General features: G+C 34.2%; 3 protein-coding genes across 7 annotated transcripts; all 3 read left to right on the top strand.

The window, feature by feature from the left end:
• The first annotated feature begins 436 nt into the window (after window positions 1–436).
• LOC123230154 (serine/threonine-protein kinase tricornered) lies at window positions 437–6,294 on the top strand. The gene is made up of 12 exons (XM_044656288.1): window positions 437–929; window positions 1,244–1,418; window positions 1,579–1,662; window positions 2,189–2,430; window positions 3,001–3,211; window positions 3,395–3,559; window positions 3,636–3,767; window positions 3,969–4,082; window positions 4,536–4,583; window positions 5,016–5,094; window positions 5,263–5,319; window positions 5,882–6,294. The coding sequence occupies exons 1-12, from the start codon at window positions 745–747 to the stop codon at window positions 5,938–5,940; spliced, it is 1,551 nt and encodes a 516-aa protein (XP_044512223.1). The 5' UTR covers window positions 437–744; the 3' UTR covers window positions 5,941–6,294.
• Window positions 6,295–7,412: 1,118 nt separating this feature from the next.
• Window positions 7,413–10,077, top strand: LOC123230155 (cold-regulated protein 27-like). 2 transcript variants are annotated; one of them, XM_044656290.1, is made up of 5 exons: window positions 7,413–7,595; window positions 8,099–8,290; window positions 8,396–8,696; window positions 9,361–9,473; window positions 9,577–10,077. In XM_044656290.1, exons 1-5 carry the CDS (start codon window positions 7,509–7,511, stop codon window positions 9,649–9,651), a joined length of 768 nt encoding a protein of 255 aa, XP_044512225.1. In that variant the 5' UTR covers window positions 7,413–7,508; the 3' UTR covers window positions 9,652–10,077. The 2 variants fall into 2 exon arrangements, with proteins under 2 accessions (XP_044512225.1, XP_044512224.1); XM_044656289.1 differs by having other exon boundaries at window positions 7,414–7,616.
• Window positions 10,078–12,303: 2,226 nt separating this feature from the next.
• LOC123228580 (coenzyme Q-binding protein COQ10 homolog, mitochondrial-like) lies at window positions 12,304–15,965 on the top strand. 4 transcript variants are annotated; one of them, XM_044653987.1, is made up of 5 exons: window positions 12,304–12,444; window positions 12,531–12,947; window positions 13,207–13,402; window positions 13,988–14,119; window positions 15,570–15,965. In XM_044653987.1, exons 2-5 carry the CDS (start codon window positions 12,631–12,633, stop codon window positions 15,690–15,692), a joined length of 768 nt encoding a protein of 255 aa, XP_044509922.1. In that variant the 5' UTR covers window positions 12,304–12,444; window positions 12,531–12,630; the 3' UTR covers window positions 15,693–15,965. The 4 variants fall into 4 exon arrangements, with proteins under 4 accessions (XP_044509922.1, XP_044509924.1, XP_044509923.1 ...); XM_044653989.1 differs by having other exon boundaries at window positions 12,305–12,444; window positions 12,607–12,947; XM_044653988.1 differs by having other exon boundaries at window positions 12,308–12,444; window positions 12,572–12,947.
• Window positions 15,966–16,814: the final 849 nt, after the last annotated feature.

The following is a 16,814-nucleotide window of genomic DNA, read 5'->3' as shown; positions in this document are numbered from 1 at the left end:
CTCTCTCTCTACTTGATTTGTTAGTGTTATCTGAGGGACCATTAGATTTAGCTGAGGCTAATCAGAGAAAGAAGAAATGTCCAGAAACGGAACAGACTGATCCCAGGTTGATAGGCCATATCAGTGGTGTCATTGACTTAGGCTCTCGAGTGGGGAAGGAGCAAAAAATAGCCATGGAAATAGGAATAAATATGAATTTGTCCCATAGACTATCACATTATGTGGCATATTGTGGTTGCCTCCAACTTTGTTGAATTCCAGGCCACGTGTAAGTGTATTTCCTGGTGGGAAGACAGCTCAGACCTCTCTGCATAGATCTCCGCCGACACCAACACAAAAACAACGCAGCTCAACACATTCATTACTGTATAAAAGTCAAATACTAGTTACAGATTTTATGAAGGTTCTTCAAGGATTCCAGTTCATGCTAGAATTTCGATGGCTTCGAGCGCACTCCATCCTATATAAAGAAAAAAGAAATAGAAATGACAAATAAGATTCCAAATAGAAACCAACAAAATTAAACCAGATAATGGATAGGACAGCTTTGCGTGCCATATTAATATCAACACGGCTCATATCAGTATGCCAGTTCATTTTTCTCTCAGTCGTTTTCACAAACAGTGACTCACCCTTTTAGATCTCTCCTCCAGATTCTGACTCACAACCATCTCCAAATGTCTCTTTGATTCACCTTTTTTTAGTTTTAGACGAGGATTGATCACTGATCTGATCTCCGCCAAAATGGACGGCCCTGATGATACGGTGAGGTTAAGCGCCATAAACATGAAGGCTCGTCGTGGCTTCGATTTGGATCCAGATGTGTCTGTTTCTTCGCCGGTCACTAGACAGAAAGCCGCCGCCGCCAAGCAGTTTATTGAAAACCATTATAAGAATTATCTGCAAGGATTGCAAGATCGTAAAGAAAGGTTCAAATCTAATTTCTAATGTCTGACAATTGTTTGCTATTTATAAAATACAATTAATTCATCAGATTGGATTATCAATTTCAAACGCGTGTTATCTTTTGTGTGATGGAGAGAGCTAAACTTATTTAATATGTCATATGCTCAATTATGAGTAGCTGTGGTTCTTTAGTATCTTAACATCAAAATTCAAATGTTTTATTGGTTCAATTTCGGTTACTTATTGTTTAATCAAGGTTAGAACATTGATTTGATGTATTTCAATTAAGACTAGTTTTGAAATATGTTGTGATAAATGTTATCTGACACTGTTTTAGGCGTAGAGAACTTCAAATGAGAGCACAACAAGCTGCAGTATCAAGTGAGGAACAGGAGGAGATGCTGAGGAATTTGGAACGGAGAGAAACTGAGTATATGAGGTTGCAGAGGCGTAAAATTGGGATTGATGACTTTGAGCAATTAAATTTGATTGGGAAAGGTGCATTCGGTGAGGTATATATGTTGATAGTTCTTTGCCATGACAAGCTCATACACAGTACTTTCTCTAATAAGTCATTATTAAACTTCTTTCATCATGCATATGGAGGGAGAAGGGATTTGATACGTATTCTGTTGTATGACTGTTGTCTTTATTGGTGTTTAATAAACGCAGGTCAGGTTATGTCGTGCTAAAATTACTGGAGAGATTTTTGCCATGAAGAAATTGAAGAAATCAGAGATGCTTAGCCGTGGACAGGTGAGTACAACACCATTGTAGAAGTGCTTTCTACATTCAAACAATGTCAGTTTATCTGGATAGTTTTAGTCCTGCGACCTGCATCGTCTCCTCCTCTCTTAGGGCATTCAGTCATAAGTTTAAATTATTTGCAATCCGTTAGCATCAGGAGTCAGCAAAACTTTTGCAAATGTTAATATAAAGTGCTTGTTCCATTCTGTCAATCTTTAAACAATAACTGGTTTTTGTACTGAAATGATGCTGTTTACTAAGTTTCTTATTATAATTTTGTTGTTCAAGTCAATAGTTGCATTTAGAGAAGATTTGCTGTAGAATATCATCAGTGAAATTTACATTGGATAAATAAAAGTGACAACGGGTCCTCAATGGACCATCATCATTATCCAAATTTAAAATCAATAGATTTCAGCCAAGAAACTATGCCTGGTTATAATTAAATTTGAATACTGTAATACACCCATATACTTTCTCAATGCACATGATATTTATTCATATTCATTTTTTTTCCTTTTATTCCTTAATTAAGGTTGAGCATGTTCGGTCGGAGAGGAACTTACTTGCAGAGGTTGATAGTCGGTGCATTGTAAAACTTTTCTACTCTTTTCAAGACTCTGATTTCTTATACCTTATCATGGAGTATTTGCCTGGTGGTGACATTATGACATTGTTAATGAGGGAAGATATTCTTTCCGAAGATGTTGCACGTTTTTACATAGCAGAGAGCATCCTGGCTATCCACTCAATTCACCAACACAACTATATCCATCGGTGTGACAATTTTGCAGTATTAAATATTATCTTATTATGAAGGTTTCTGTAATTTCCATATATTTGTACTGTGGAAAGGTTGGTGGGAGGATGGTGTGTCACTCTTCTTATGAGGAGCTGATAAAAATTTGGGTATGTTTGGTTAATGGTGGCAACTTTTGGCCCGGCTTCTTTGACCTGTCTAGTCAGTCTGTTAAGTACAGTGATAGCTTTAATTTCATGGCCTTAGGTGTTGGGGGCTCAAGTTATATTATTTTTCCTTTTCTTAGGTGGTCTCACCAGGATGAAGTTCTTTGACGTTAGGATAGATGGATGATTTTGGCCTACAAGAAGTATTAAGTCTAGAACATACTACATAAAAAGAAGTATTGCGCGGGCCTGGCCACTGCCCAAGTGCTGATTTATATAAAATCTGAACATTTTGTCTGGGCTCAATGATCGACATCTTTGTTATATCAAGTGTTTGATCCAAATCCCCTAGTTAGATGTGGTCAAATAATTAGAACTCTTGAAATATTTGGCTACTAATGCTGTCCATATCTTTACCTGAGAAATTTCTGTGCTTTGTAGGGACATTAAACCAGATAACCTGATATTAGACAAGAATGGCCATTTGAAGCTTTCAGATTTTGGCTTGTGCAAGCCCCTTGAGGATAAGTATTCAACAATATTATTGGAGGATGAAAGTATTATAAACCTGGAACCTACTTGTGAAGCTGAAGGACATTGGTTGATGCCAAAAGAAAAATTACAGCAGTGGAAACGTAATCGCCGTGCATTGGTATTTTCTTTATTATCATGTTTAACCCCATCTAATATCTTATGTGCAACTGTGGGATCATTAAGCCATGCCTTACTTTTTATATTGAAATGTTTTGGAAGTTCCCAAATTTTTCACTTGTCTTTCATCTTGAGCGGTCATTTTTACTTCTTGCAATTATCACCTGAGATCTATATTCTGTAGGCTTTTTCGACTGTCGGAACTCTTGATTATATGGCACCTGAAGTGTTGCTAAAGAAAGGATATGGAATGGAATGTGATTGGTGGTCCCTGGGAGCAATAATGTATGAGATGCTGATAGGCTATCCTCCCTTCTGTTCAGATGATCCACGGATCACCTGTCGCAAGGTGGTATAAGTTCTGGTTTATAATTTAATCACTGACATATGTCATAATTGATAGTAATGTTTCTGTCTTGTATTAGATTATCAATTGGAGAACCTGCCTGAAATTCCCGGAGGAACCAAAAATATCAGACGAGGCTAAGGATTTGATTTGCCATCTGCTATGTGGTGTTGAAACAAGGCTTGGAACCAGAGGAGTTGAAGAATTAAAGGTAATAATCTTTTCAATAAATAATGGCATTCCCAAAATTCACCTGATGCTCATCTATAAAGATATGCAGACCTTACCCCCAATTTGCAACTTGATATATGCTGTCTGCTTTGTGATTGTAAAACATTGCAATATCACTTCACTAGGTTAATACTTCTCGGTTTTACCTTGGTGTTCTATTCTAATTTATCAAATGTTTCAGGCACACCAATGGTTCAGGGGCATCCAATGGGACAAACTGTATGAAATGGAAGCCGTATATAAACCCAGAGTCACTGGAGAGCTGGATACTCAGAATTTTGAGAAGTTTCCAGAGGTGAATGAATAACAGCACACTGAATTAGACTCTATATTCTTGTTTGGGGTTAAATTGTTGAGTGTGTTGTGATAATGACATTCTTTCAATTTTGAAGCTCTTTCTAGTTTCTGAAACCTTTGATAGGGATCTGAGCCCATCAACACAGTTAATTACCATTATTCCTTATTCAATGCCATATAATTTGACACCACAGCCATCTTTGCTTTAGTTCAAAATTTGCCTTTTTCTTTTAGCAACTCCAATGTGAGTGATGTGTACATTGCTTTTTCTCAAGATGGCATAAACTTGTATTCTATTAGACTATTTTTATAAGGAGTTAGATTGTATAGAACTGTTGGGTAAAATGCTAGAAGTGGTATTTTGATTTTGAATTGTTTAATTTAGATGCACTATACATTTTTTGTGTTTTATATATCATAATTAAATCTATGAGTCTCTTCTTTTTGGTAGGTAGAAGGTCCACCATCCACGATACCAAGTGTAGGACCTTGGAGGAAGGTATGACTTTCATTCTCTCTATCATACGTCTTAGTGTTGAAAGCATGTGTGGAGCACTAATTTAATTTGGACTCGTAGAATATTTTAGTATTTAATTCTTCTGTCTGGTCATTGGCTGCCTCGTTATATCATCAGTGCTTCTTCCCCTTCACTTTTCCCTGTTATATGAGAGGGTCTGGATGGTGCTTACTTGATCAATGAGTGAATTCCAATTATATTATGATCACTGGGTGAAGTGCTAAAACAAGCAGAGCATCTAATTAAATCTAGTTGTTTTCTTAATGAAAGTTGAGTGGGTGCATTTGGTCTTGTTTAAATCATGATTAACAATGTAGAATCTGTATTGTAGTACTTTTTATTTTTTCATTTTTGGGAAGAAACAGGTATTGCAGTATTATTATATTGATTCTTGTATTAATGTGGGATTTGCAGATGCTGACATCAACAGATACCAACTTCATTGGATATACTTTCAAGAAATCTGACATGCTTAATACACTTGAAAATTCAGGTATATTGTTTTTGGTGTAAACTTTGCATGTTTCCTTCAATTTTTTTTTTTTGGACATGGATGAATTACAGCTTTTTTAATCATTATGGTGATGATAGTACATATATGATGTCATATGTTGCAGTTAACATTTGGATATAGACTTGTTAATTTTGATATGGCTTGCAGGTACAGACTTGAGAGCAAATGGATCTTCAAAAGCCCCATCTCTGATTTCATTGTTAGGTATGATTTGTATTCCGTTTATCTATTCCCATTTATTAATAAGGATCGAGTCGCATTGTCATTTAAAATTCAAGTCCCTTTTATCTATTTGTCATTGTGATTTACCGGATTTATGGAAATGATTAAACCATACCGTTTTCAAGAGTCAGTGACTCTTAACAAACATTTTCAATATTAGAAACAATTCCCCAGCAGATTTAACTCGGTTTTTTCTTAACCAATTGCAATTAATATCTTCCTATATTGACTTAGCTAGATTACATCCAGCATCTTCTCAAATCTGCATGGTCAAACATACATGTTTCAATGCATCACGTATGGGTTTCATAATTAGGCATAGGGATCTTAAAGTATATCGCTCTCATGTGAGATATACAATCCTGTTCCATCAGGAAATATCTCATTCATTTTCAATGTGAGAACACACTTTCTTTTTCCTTTTAATTGTGAGAAACTTGAGAATTAATGATTTTTAAGCTAGGGCTTGATGTAATACCAGCAGATAAGAAGAATCGGGTAGAGATCTGCTTATTATAGTCTAACTTTCTTTATGGTGATGCAGGTCAGATAGACCTCAAAGAAACTGCCATATCAGAGGGTGAGCAGAAACAGGAAATTTGATTTTCAAATACTTTGCTTTAGTTCTTTGTTGGAGCATATATTCTTTTTCTTATTGCATCTGTAACCTACAAATAAGGTATTATTGAACATTTGAATTTGGCAAGAATTGTGGGATTGAAGAAAGGAATAAGGATGTCAACTTTAAGAGTTGATACAAATGTGACATATAAGAGCAACTGTAGAGCCCTAAATATGTTCCATTTTTTATATGAATGTCATACATAAGAGCGACTGTAAAGATGTCAAATGTTTATTAACTCTTCCTTTATGTCTTTAAAGGCACGTTGGGTTACCAACCAAAATTTTCCCTGTATAACAGATGTTTGATCTTTACAGATTTGTTTGCCTGTTCAAGTATGGTTGTGGATTCTTTTTTATCTGCTTAGAGTCTGGGTTTGCGCTGTGGTTCGTTACATTTGCAGGCCTATATGTTAACATTTGTCTTAGATAAGGGTGTACGCAAGCCGAGCGGACTTCAACTCGAATTTATGTTCAGTTTGAATAAATTGAATTTAAATCAGAGTTTCAATCTAATAATTCAGTTTTTATCTTTTTTATATTACTGTTTATTTCTCGAAACATTGTTCACTCTATTGATATTACTGTTTATCTTGCTAGTAATGCTCCAGTAAAATTGTATATCAATTCAAATAGATTCGAGTTTAAATTGAATATTAAGGATTCAAATTATTCTATCTGGTTTGAATTCACCCCTACTCTCAAGACTCTTGCATAAAGATCTTCCTGTATTTCAAATCAAATGTAATTTGATCCGATTTTGGATTAGGACACGCTAAATTCATTGCGTAAGTTTTGTGCATCAGATATTTCAAAATTATTAAGGACATCTTTCATTTCTTACCCTACATCAACATGACAAAAACTCCCTTGTTTAGGGGGAAAAAAAAGTACATACATGTGTTTAATGATTTTGATAGATAAGACACGTATACAATTGAGACCCATATGCCATTTCCTTGTCTTTTTTCCATATGGGTCTAGTGATTTCTGATTGATGCTATTCACGTTCAACAAATTGATTCACACGCAATGGTCTGGCTTATTTTTAATTCCCACTTGGTTTCCTTGGCTTCGTTTCGTAAAAATATTCTGTCTCATCAAGATATTTTTATTTTATTTTTTGGATTATCTTATAATGCTGATAAATATTAATATATTTGGTCGATGAACGACCATACAGCTTGGGAGAGAAGCGGCGTCAATAAAGAAGAGCGATATGATTCATGACATGACTAATGTCTCTGACCGTAAAAGTGCATGACCACGTAATCTTATCGCTCAAGGAAAATACGCACAAGAGATATTTTGGACCTCCAACAAATATCTGGTAAATATCGAGTTCTATTCTGCTTCGTTGTTGACGTGGCAAACGCTGGTCCTATGACACGTGTAAAGTGGGGCAACTGTACCGTTTCTTTTATGCCTAAACGCCGTTTACAATTCGTTGTATTTCTTCCTCCAACCACCCACACACTCTCTCTCTCCCTCCCTCTCTCAATTATTTATTCTCTCAAATTTTTCTTGTGAAGGATTTAAATTTTACATGCATGGATAATTTCAGGAAAAGTAAAACTCACACCAGTTCACAGACATCTGAATCTCATCACCGGTCTGCAGGTCACTTTGCTCAAGAGGTAAATAATCGGAACTTGCAGGTACCATCTCTTTTCTTTTGACTATTTATATTCTGTCTTTCTGAGACTTGTTTGTTATAGCATGCATTTTGGCTTTGGAATCAACAATAATTAAACCAACAATTTTCAATATTTTCTCCTCTTCCAAAACAAAAATAAAACCTACAATTTTCCTGCTATTTCCATTTTCTTTTGATTTTAGAGGTGTATCGGATTTTTTTTGGGGGGGTTGAGGTTCAAGTGAAAGGTTCGTAATTCTTCTTTTGCGCTGCTTGGTTTGATTTCATCAGAGTTGTGAAGCTAAATTTTGTAAAAGTAATGGAAAAACTGGGAAACTGGGAATGAATATCATGCTAATCCTTTGTATCTGTTTCTCTACTTCGTTACCTGTCCTCTGTATTAAATTTAGGTTTTGTTTCTGCTGATTTTTCTTCACGATGTCTCTCAGTAGAAGTATGCTGAGCTTGTTTGGGGTTTCTGATTATATCTTTGATATACCTCAGGACTCGCCTGAGGCAGAATCTATGTCTACAGAATGGACAGATGAGAAGCATAGTTTGTACCTTAAATCTATGGAAGCATCATTTGTTAATCAACTATACAATTCCACGGATTATCTTGGATGGGGCTCTTATAAAATTGACGCATCAGTTATCACACCATCTAGGCAAATACAACGTAATTCTTCCGGCCAGGTGTGAAAACAATTAAATCTCTATAATTTTAAAGACTGCCTTCGCAGTGTCTATGTACAATAATTCATTAATGCTTTTTTTTTGGTTGTTACTTCTTTATTCCAGTTTAAGGTTCTTAGAGGTGGCAGCTGGCAGAGGATCAATTTCCAAAGACCTGATTTGAAACCAAATAAAGCACATGATTCTAGTAATCTTTTGGCAAGTCCATGGATCCGGCACTATAAGTCTGCAAGGAAGCCCCAAACTGTTGTACCTACAACTGCGGGGGGTGTTTCAGGAACCGAATGTCAAGCAACCAAATCTAGTGGGAATAAGGCTTTGTCCTGTTGGGAAGCTACTAGTTCAGGGCACTCTGATGCATATCGCTCTCATTTGTACCATCATGATATGGTTGGCAGCTGCACAGGTTATTGAAGCCGATTTCAAATCTTTAGGCAGTCACTTGCTAATTTTGCATATTGATTTATACTTCGTATAACTATCATGCATGCTTGTTAGTAATATCAATTGGTTAAAAAAAATGAATCACCTATCGTTGTAAATGAGTAGAGTTCCACATATATGAAACTATCAGTGAACTAAAATGTTGATTCATCTACCTTTTGACTTGCTTTATGTGCATAGTCCAACCTGGATTTGCCACATCCTTTCTTTTTCACTCTCTTGACCAGAGTAAGTTACAGTTGTTAGGATTGCAGAGAGTGGTAATGCAAGGAGGTTAGAAATATGCGTTTGAGATTTGGATCATGGCATCCGTAAACAGGGACTGCTAAGGTGCTTAATATCTTATCCATGTATTAGGTGTATATAAATATAGGTAGTAAAATTTTAGTGTAATACATGTATCTAACATACACATTATAGATAAGATACAAATATGGTTATGATTTTGAAAAGTTTTTAATGGGATTATAGATTCATTAGGTTGATCAGAGAGTAATGGGTCTATAGCACAAGGACGACTTTCATCTTAAAATTTAATATTCCCACTATGATTCATTTTGGCTCTTTAGAGGTCATGATGTTTTACCACAACTTTATGTTATGAACATGCTTGGGATCTTATGCAGAGGCATCAGATCAGAACTTCATTGATGAAGAAATTGAAGGTGAAAAAGCAAGCCGAATGTGCAGCTCAAAGAAGATGAAAACACACATAAGTACTGCATCAAGTCATGATCAGGTAATCTGCACAATATGATTTATAAGCATTATTATTACTAGTCGAGTTTACAATATAGTCTGATATCTAATTGTGGCTGTATACATCTCCTATGCTCTTTTAGGTCGTTCCACTCCAAGACAACAAACCTCCCCTGAAAGAAAGTTGTCAAGAAAAGTGTTCTTTTGCGGCCAGATAATAAACTTGCACCAGCAGTTCTTAGATCAAGAACGCAATTGCTCGTTTATTTTCTAACCTAATGGTTAATGCAGGCAATTCTGTGCACCGCATCATGATGACTAACCAAAGTTTAAAGCTAAGTATTTGTGCTTATGTTTGTTGTCGTTGTGACATTTTATGTCTAAGCCAAAGAAGGGGACAACTGACCTTCCTCTTTACTCTACTATGCTATCTGCATGAATGTATTCTGGGCATAGAGTTTGTCTATATTTTTTGTCTTTCATTCGGTTGTTAATTATGCACGCACTGTGTTGGATATCTGATCAGTTGGGGAATTGGGTAACGTGAAAATTTACTGCATTAGAGTTTTTCAATATTATTTTGTTGTATGCTATAAGAGCACTGTATGTATTGCTTTAGCAACAAGGAAAGAGGTTTTGATGAATTCTTTCAGACAGCCAAATAATTTGAATTGCTTTATTCAAGAATCTGATGCCATTCTTTCCGGCAAAAACAATCGTTACCAAGAGAATAAAATTTTAACTTAGTTAAGTTGTTTTCAGGGAAAAAAATGTATTCAGAATTAGAGATGACAACGGATCGAAATGGAACTGAATTTCCCTTTTCCCATCCCCATAAGATAAAGCTTTTCCCCCTCATGCTACGAGAATAACAGAGAACTTCAGTCCCCATTTCAAATTCTCCTGTAATTTGACAATTTCATTTGCATACTATAATCATCTTGCTGCATTCCAAGGTCGTTAATACATACATTAGATAGCGGTTGAACAAGTGGCAATAATGTGAGGCATGGTGGAGGGCAGGTGCAATGAGCACTTAAGGAGAATGTCAAGAGAGTTTATGTTAATGTTTTAGACTCGTAAAACCCTACCAAAAGAACAGACATTTGGTACGTGTTATGACTGAAATGTTTTGAAAATTTATTAAGAAATGAGATGGTGAGCGAAATTAAAAGAGGGAGAATATAGATAAAAGAAGTCTACGGTGGTCTTTTGTGAAGAGAAGAAAGCAGGTGGACAGCGTAGGAGAAAATCTGTCGCAATTGGGCTTTATAAATAGGTTGATTCCAGGGAAGGGAGGGGAGGCGCAAAGATATTTTTTCTCTGTCCCCGCTTGCTAGATATTTTTATCCTCAACCCTACTTGTTTTGGGAATCCCCACCTGACGTGGACATGGGACGTGGTGAGATTGGGACTCGATTGGGTTTGGAGGGGACAATTGTCATGCCTATTTTGCCTATTTTGAATTCAAACGTCCGTTATTTTTACCAAATGATATAAGAATATATAATAAAATTATATGTATATATTATTTAGTAATTTGATATTCATTATCTACATATTTAATTAAAGATTATAAATAATATATTTAAAATTATATTAATGATCAAATTAATTATTTTAGTGGTTAACCAGTTTAATATTTTATCAAATTATTATATATTTTTTAAATAATATAAATATTTATCATATTTTTAAAATATAAAATATACAAAATATTATTTTAAATATGTTAATTAAATAATTGATACTCTATTACATAAATAAAGAGAAAAATCAATTACAAATTATTAGTTTTAAATAATTTTTTTGATTTAATAGGTTTATTAAATTTTAAATAAATTAATATTTATATATATACTAAATTAGATTATAAAACTTAATTGAATTATAAATATATAATTTAATTAATTAAACCAATTGATTCAATCCAAATTTAAAAGTGCTGTTTAAAAATATGTGCACGTAGAAATTTTTTTTTATTGTATATCACTGACCCTTCATAAAAATAAAAATAAGTCAAATGTCTATGTCCTACCCAAGGTTTGTTAAAATTTCTTTCCTGCCCTTTAAATTTAAAAATTCAAGTTTCCCACCCATTGGCCAATTCATGTTAAGTTTAATATGATATTAAATCTTGGCGGGACATAATCATTGTCCTTAGTTCACCTAACTTGAAATATCATTTGGAAGATATTATAATATTTAAAAAAACAAAAGTTTTATTAAAATAAAGGGTGAAGGATTGTTTTCATCTAAAGTTTATTTCTTTTCGAAGTATTTATTATTTATCTTCCCAAAACTTATATATTTATTATTAAGTTATTAAAATTATTAATTTTAAAAATAAAATTATTATTTAATTAATAATATTTTAAAAAATTTAAATTTTATATTATATTTTCTTTTAAATCTTAAAAACTAATAATTTATTTTTATTTCAAGTTTAAAAAAAGTAATATTGTCCTTTTAATATTTATACTTTTTCAAAGGTTTTTTTTCAACTAATAGCCGACTTCTTTAATGATATTTAAATAATATCTTTTTTTCTTCAAGTATTCTCTTTCTGAGATTATATCTTTCAATAATAATATTAAAAGAAAAATATATCAATGAGAAGAAAACATTATCTGGAGATCGTCAAAAAAGTCAATTGTTTGTTAAAAAAAGTTCTTAAAAAAATAATAATTTTAAAGAAAAAATATTATTTTTTAAAATTTAATTTAAAAATGATAAATTTTTAAAATTTAAAAAAAGAAATAAGGCAAAAATTTAAAATTAATAAATTTGATTAATTTTAATAATAACTTTAAATAAATAAAAAGGTTTTTAAAAATTACGAAGTGATAACTCGAAAAAAAGAGTAACCTTTTAAGGGGGGAAAACTGTGACGTGCTCTGTTATTTCCTTTCCTGGATAATTATATTTCTTCCCGTTTTCTTGATTAAAGACGACAAAGCATCTCCTCTGTTTTCGCTTCCCTGTCCTATCCTCTTTAAAGTGCTCTTAAGGTATATTCTTATTTCCTACTTTTCCGTGGATTCTAGGTTTTCCATTTTTTAATTTTGTTGAATTCCAAGTTGTTTTCTTTTTCGAGGTTCATGTCATTACAACCCGCGCCAATTTCTTTTGCTGCAGCTCACTATTGTGTTAAGTCTTTTTTATTAAAATAGGGTTCCAAATTGTACGAATTTACAATGCCGCCATTTATACCAGCCTCGAAAGCTTTCGGTGCCTTGGTTTCACGCAAAATTCGCCTAAGACATTTGATAATTCCTCCCAAAAACGACGGACGATTGCGGAAAAGTGGTCGAATTCGACAGTTTAGTGGCATAGCAGGGATTCAGACCCCGACCGTCTGTAAATTGATTGGGACTTGTCAGAATAACTTTGATTTATCGTTAGCTAATTTTTATCATATTAATATTCTTCAAAGGAGGCAGTTTCTTGGATGTGGAGACGGGGAAGAGGGTGATGTCTTGTCTAAAGTATACGAAGAGCGCCGGGTATTAGGGTAATTTTTTTCAGAACCTTTTGGTTATGAGTGGGATTGTGCTTTTTAATTTGATTCATATCCATTTGATTTATATGGTTCTAGTTACAATTTCATGAATGTGTGAGACTGGCGGCTACGCCTTTGGTAGATTTCATGGTTATACATATTAAAAAGGAGTGTATTTTGCATCTTGAATTTCATCTAAGGCAATTTGGTTGTGTCCCTTATGGATACCTGATGAGATTGAGATTAGTTTATACAACTTTTTGGTTGCCAGCTATTCCCCAGAGCAGTTATTTGATGTGGTTGCTGCTGTCGACTTGTATCATGGATTTGTTCCTTGGTGCCAGCAGTCAGAGATACTGAAACACTACCCAGATGGATCTTTTGATGCTGAGCTTGAGATTGGTTTTAAATTTCTTGTTGAAAGTTATGTTTCCCATGTGGAATTAAACAGAGCAAAGTATGTAAAGGTAAGGTAATAATCTTTTGCTGAAATTGGAAGTTTTTTCTGAGAAGTATGTTTGTCCCTCCAGTTGTTTGTACATAAGATTAAGCATGGTTTTTATTACCATGAGCTATTTTTCATGCACACTTAAACCACCTGTGTAGTGTGTATGAGATAAATGACATGGGTACCTGTAGGGAATATGTTTCCAAGATGGCTAGCTTAAGATGTCTATTAGTGTCAAATATTAGAAGAGAGAAATATGCACCCTGGCTTCCTTTTTTAATAAATGGTTTTGTTTTTTGTTTTTGTGTATGAACTTTTTGCGTTTATTGGATATTACACAATGAGTAAATTAGAAAAATTGGAGAAATTTGGTCATACATTGGGGCAGGGAAGTAAATAATTTAAATTTGCCGTTCAAATGATATGTCATGTCATTATATCTTAAGTTGTCCTTGAGGAGAATCGGTTATCTCTGTGCCACTTTTCATATTTGTGATTTGGTAGCAAGTCGGTTAAAATTACCCTGAATATGGACTTTATGATGCTGTTTTCATTTTTGGGCTGATGAGTTTGTATTGATTTTTTTGTACTGATTTACTTTCAGACAACTGTCTCAGAGAGTGCCCTCTTTGACCATCTGATAAATATTTGGGAATTCAGTCGTGGACCACTTCCAGGAACTTGCAGCCTTTATTTTTTGGTGGATTTTAAGTTCAAGTCACCACTCTATCGAAAGGTAAAATTTCTTTTTTCTGATTTGTATTCATCATCTCTATGGTTTTGTCAAGTCCATTAGTAATATAATCGATTTAATTATTATTTAAATTTTATTTTGGGTGTACTTTTATGTATGTGAATTTAGTTGTTATGTTAAAAAAATTAGATAAGGGACATTTATAATTTAAATCTAACATTTAATGTACTGGAAACTTTTAATTTCCTGAGGGAAAATATTACCAAATGTGTAGTTCTTGCTAGAAACTGATGATTGTTGCGGGCAATGTTTTTAAAGACCACAGGTGATACATGAATCAAAATGCCTTTTTCTTGATAAATAGTACCGATTCCATATAAAGATTTTCTAACAATTTGTCAACATCTATTGCTTGTGCCTCTATGTTCCTATGACAATGAGAAAATAATCACAGGTTTGATCACAAATACAGGCTATTATTAGGTTGAACTAGGGTGAGCTACCTGCGGCTTAGCTCGAGTCGAGTTGGGCTCAGTTCAGTTATTGTTGAACCTAGCTCGAGCTCGAGCTCGCAATTTCTCGGCTCGGTGAGTTCATGAGTTCATGGCTTCACTTAAGTAAAATGCCATAGACTTTTAAAAGTTAAAAATCTTGCACTTATATCTTGAAAATAAAAATTATCCCCTAAAACTTACATTTTCCCGGCTAAACCTTATATCTTAGTATGTCAAATTTTATTTGGCCCCCTCAACTTTTAAGATTTGCACATTCAACCCAACATTGAACTTTAAATAGGGGGAGTAATTGCTAAATATATAAGTTACGGGATTTAATTGTAATTTCTCGAGCCGAACAATTCCTATATCGAGCTTGAGCCTACAACTCCATGAGTTCAAGTCGAGCCTTGCATTAACCCAATCAAGTTGAGCTTGTGCTCAACAATACTCAGCTCGAGTTGATTGCAACCTTGGTTGAACCATTGAAGTAAATTGTTTTATCCACTGTTTATTGTAGCTGGCACCAGACATTACTGACATGTATTTTTATGCACTTAGCTTGGCGGCACCCTGCAAACCTGTTAAATCAGATATACCATAAAAACACTGTTAGTATTGGAGGTTTGACAGGCTTCAATAGGATTCTGTTCTGACTTAAGTTGACTTACATTAGGTAAGTTAGGTCTCATCAATCCTGTTGCCTGTTGGTTTAGTTTAGAACCTATTTTTCCTCATACAATCGTAGCTTTATGATGATGTTTATTGCCATTGTTTATGGGAATTTCGGTGTCAAGGCTGTAGGGTTTAGTTAGTACTTTCAGTTCAGATCTTGGTGGACTTATAAGAAAGGTTGGATCTTTGGCAGTATAAAATACTCGGATAATTGTAGCTTGTGGCTGTGTGAACCATATAGCATTTTGCTTTAAGACTGTATTTTCTATCTCTTTTATTAAGAGCAAGTTGAAGCATCCTTTGTTGAGTTTTTTGTTTTACAGGCTGCATCCATATTCTTCAAGGAGGTAGTCTCTAAATTAGTGGGCTCTTTCAGTGAACGCTGTCGTTTGGTCTATGGACCAGGAGTCCCAGTCCTTGAAAACTCTTACGAACAAAGGGCATGAAGTTTGATCAACAAATTAACCGGGGCTGTCGCTGAATGAACTCATAAGAAGTGCATTTTGAATTATGGGGAGATCGAATAGAAAAGGTCTTCTCTTGCCTACTGGGTGGTTTTTGTTTTGTATACCACTCGGGCACTGATCTTTTCATTATCATAAAAAAGTTCAAAGAGCAACATTGGGCATTTTAATTTTCTTGCTCACTTACCCTTTTCATAAATCTTACTCATATTGTTTGGATGAAAGGTTACAATGGTAAATTACTGTTACTAGATAGTTTTCTGCCATGATAAATTTGGGTAAATACCTTGAATTTATGATTCAAGCTTGCATTTTTTCCCTTGGTTAAATGATGTGGAAGAAAACGCAGTTTCCAAGTAAATTTGTGAGTATATTTAATAATCGATTGATGAATTTGTTTAAATATTGAATTGACTCTGCATTCCCTCACTTTTTGGCCCCTTAAAAGTGAGTTGAGATGAACATTTCTCTGATGGGTACTGATATTTGACATTTATACGTTGTTTACCATGGCATTTTCACTGCTGCTTTTGTTAGTTGAAGTGATGTTAAAATTGTATAACTTGCTAGAAATCAGAACCTATCAGTGATTATTGTCAATGGCTCCCAGCCATCTCTCAGGCAACCTGGTCTGGCTAGAGCTGTTTGCATGATAAAGAAACTATGGATTGTTTTAGTCGCTTTTTTTTAGGGTTTTAGCATCGGATTCGACTGGGAAAGTCACCTTAAGCTTATGCATGTTTACCTGAGATTGAGTGAATGAGTTTTAAATGGGTCAAGTAGGGTTGAATGGAATTATAGATAGACCCAATGGTACTAACACTTGTAAGACTATTATAGATAGACCCAAATGGTATTAACACGTGTAAGGCTATGTATACTGTTATTAATTTGTGTATTAATAATAACTTGTCATATCGAGACTCCTTAGCAAAAGATTATTTGAATATCATTGAAGAATGTGAAAAAAGGAGAAAAGAAACAGCATGCGAGAGTTTCTATGTGAATCTTACGTGAACGCTATAATGAATACAACTTTTGTGGGACAGATGAAGGCATGAGAATGCATTGTTATAGGGAAACATTTCTCAAGGATCAAGTGGA

This window comes from Mangifera indica, chromosome 11, assembly GCF_011075055.1.
Source record: "Mangifera indica cultivar Alphonso chromosome 11, CATAS_Mindica_2.1, whole genome shotgun sequence".
Lineage (NCBI taxonomy): Eukaryota > Viridiplantae > Streptophyta > Magnoliopsida > Sapindales > Anacardiaceae > Mangifera > Mangifera indica.
This window is presented reverse-complemented; position numbering and strand designations above follow the sequence as displayed.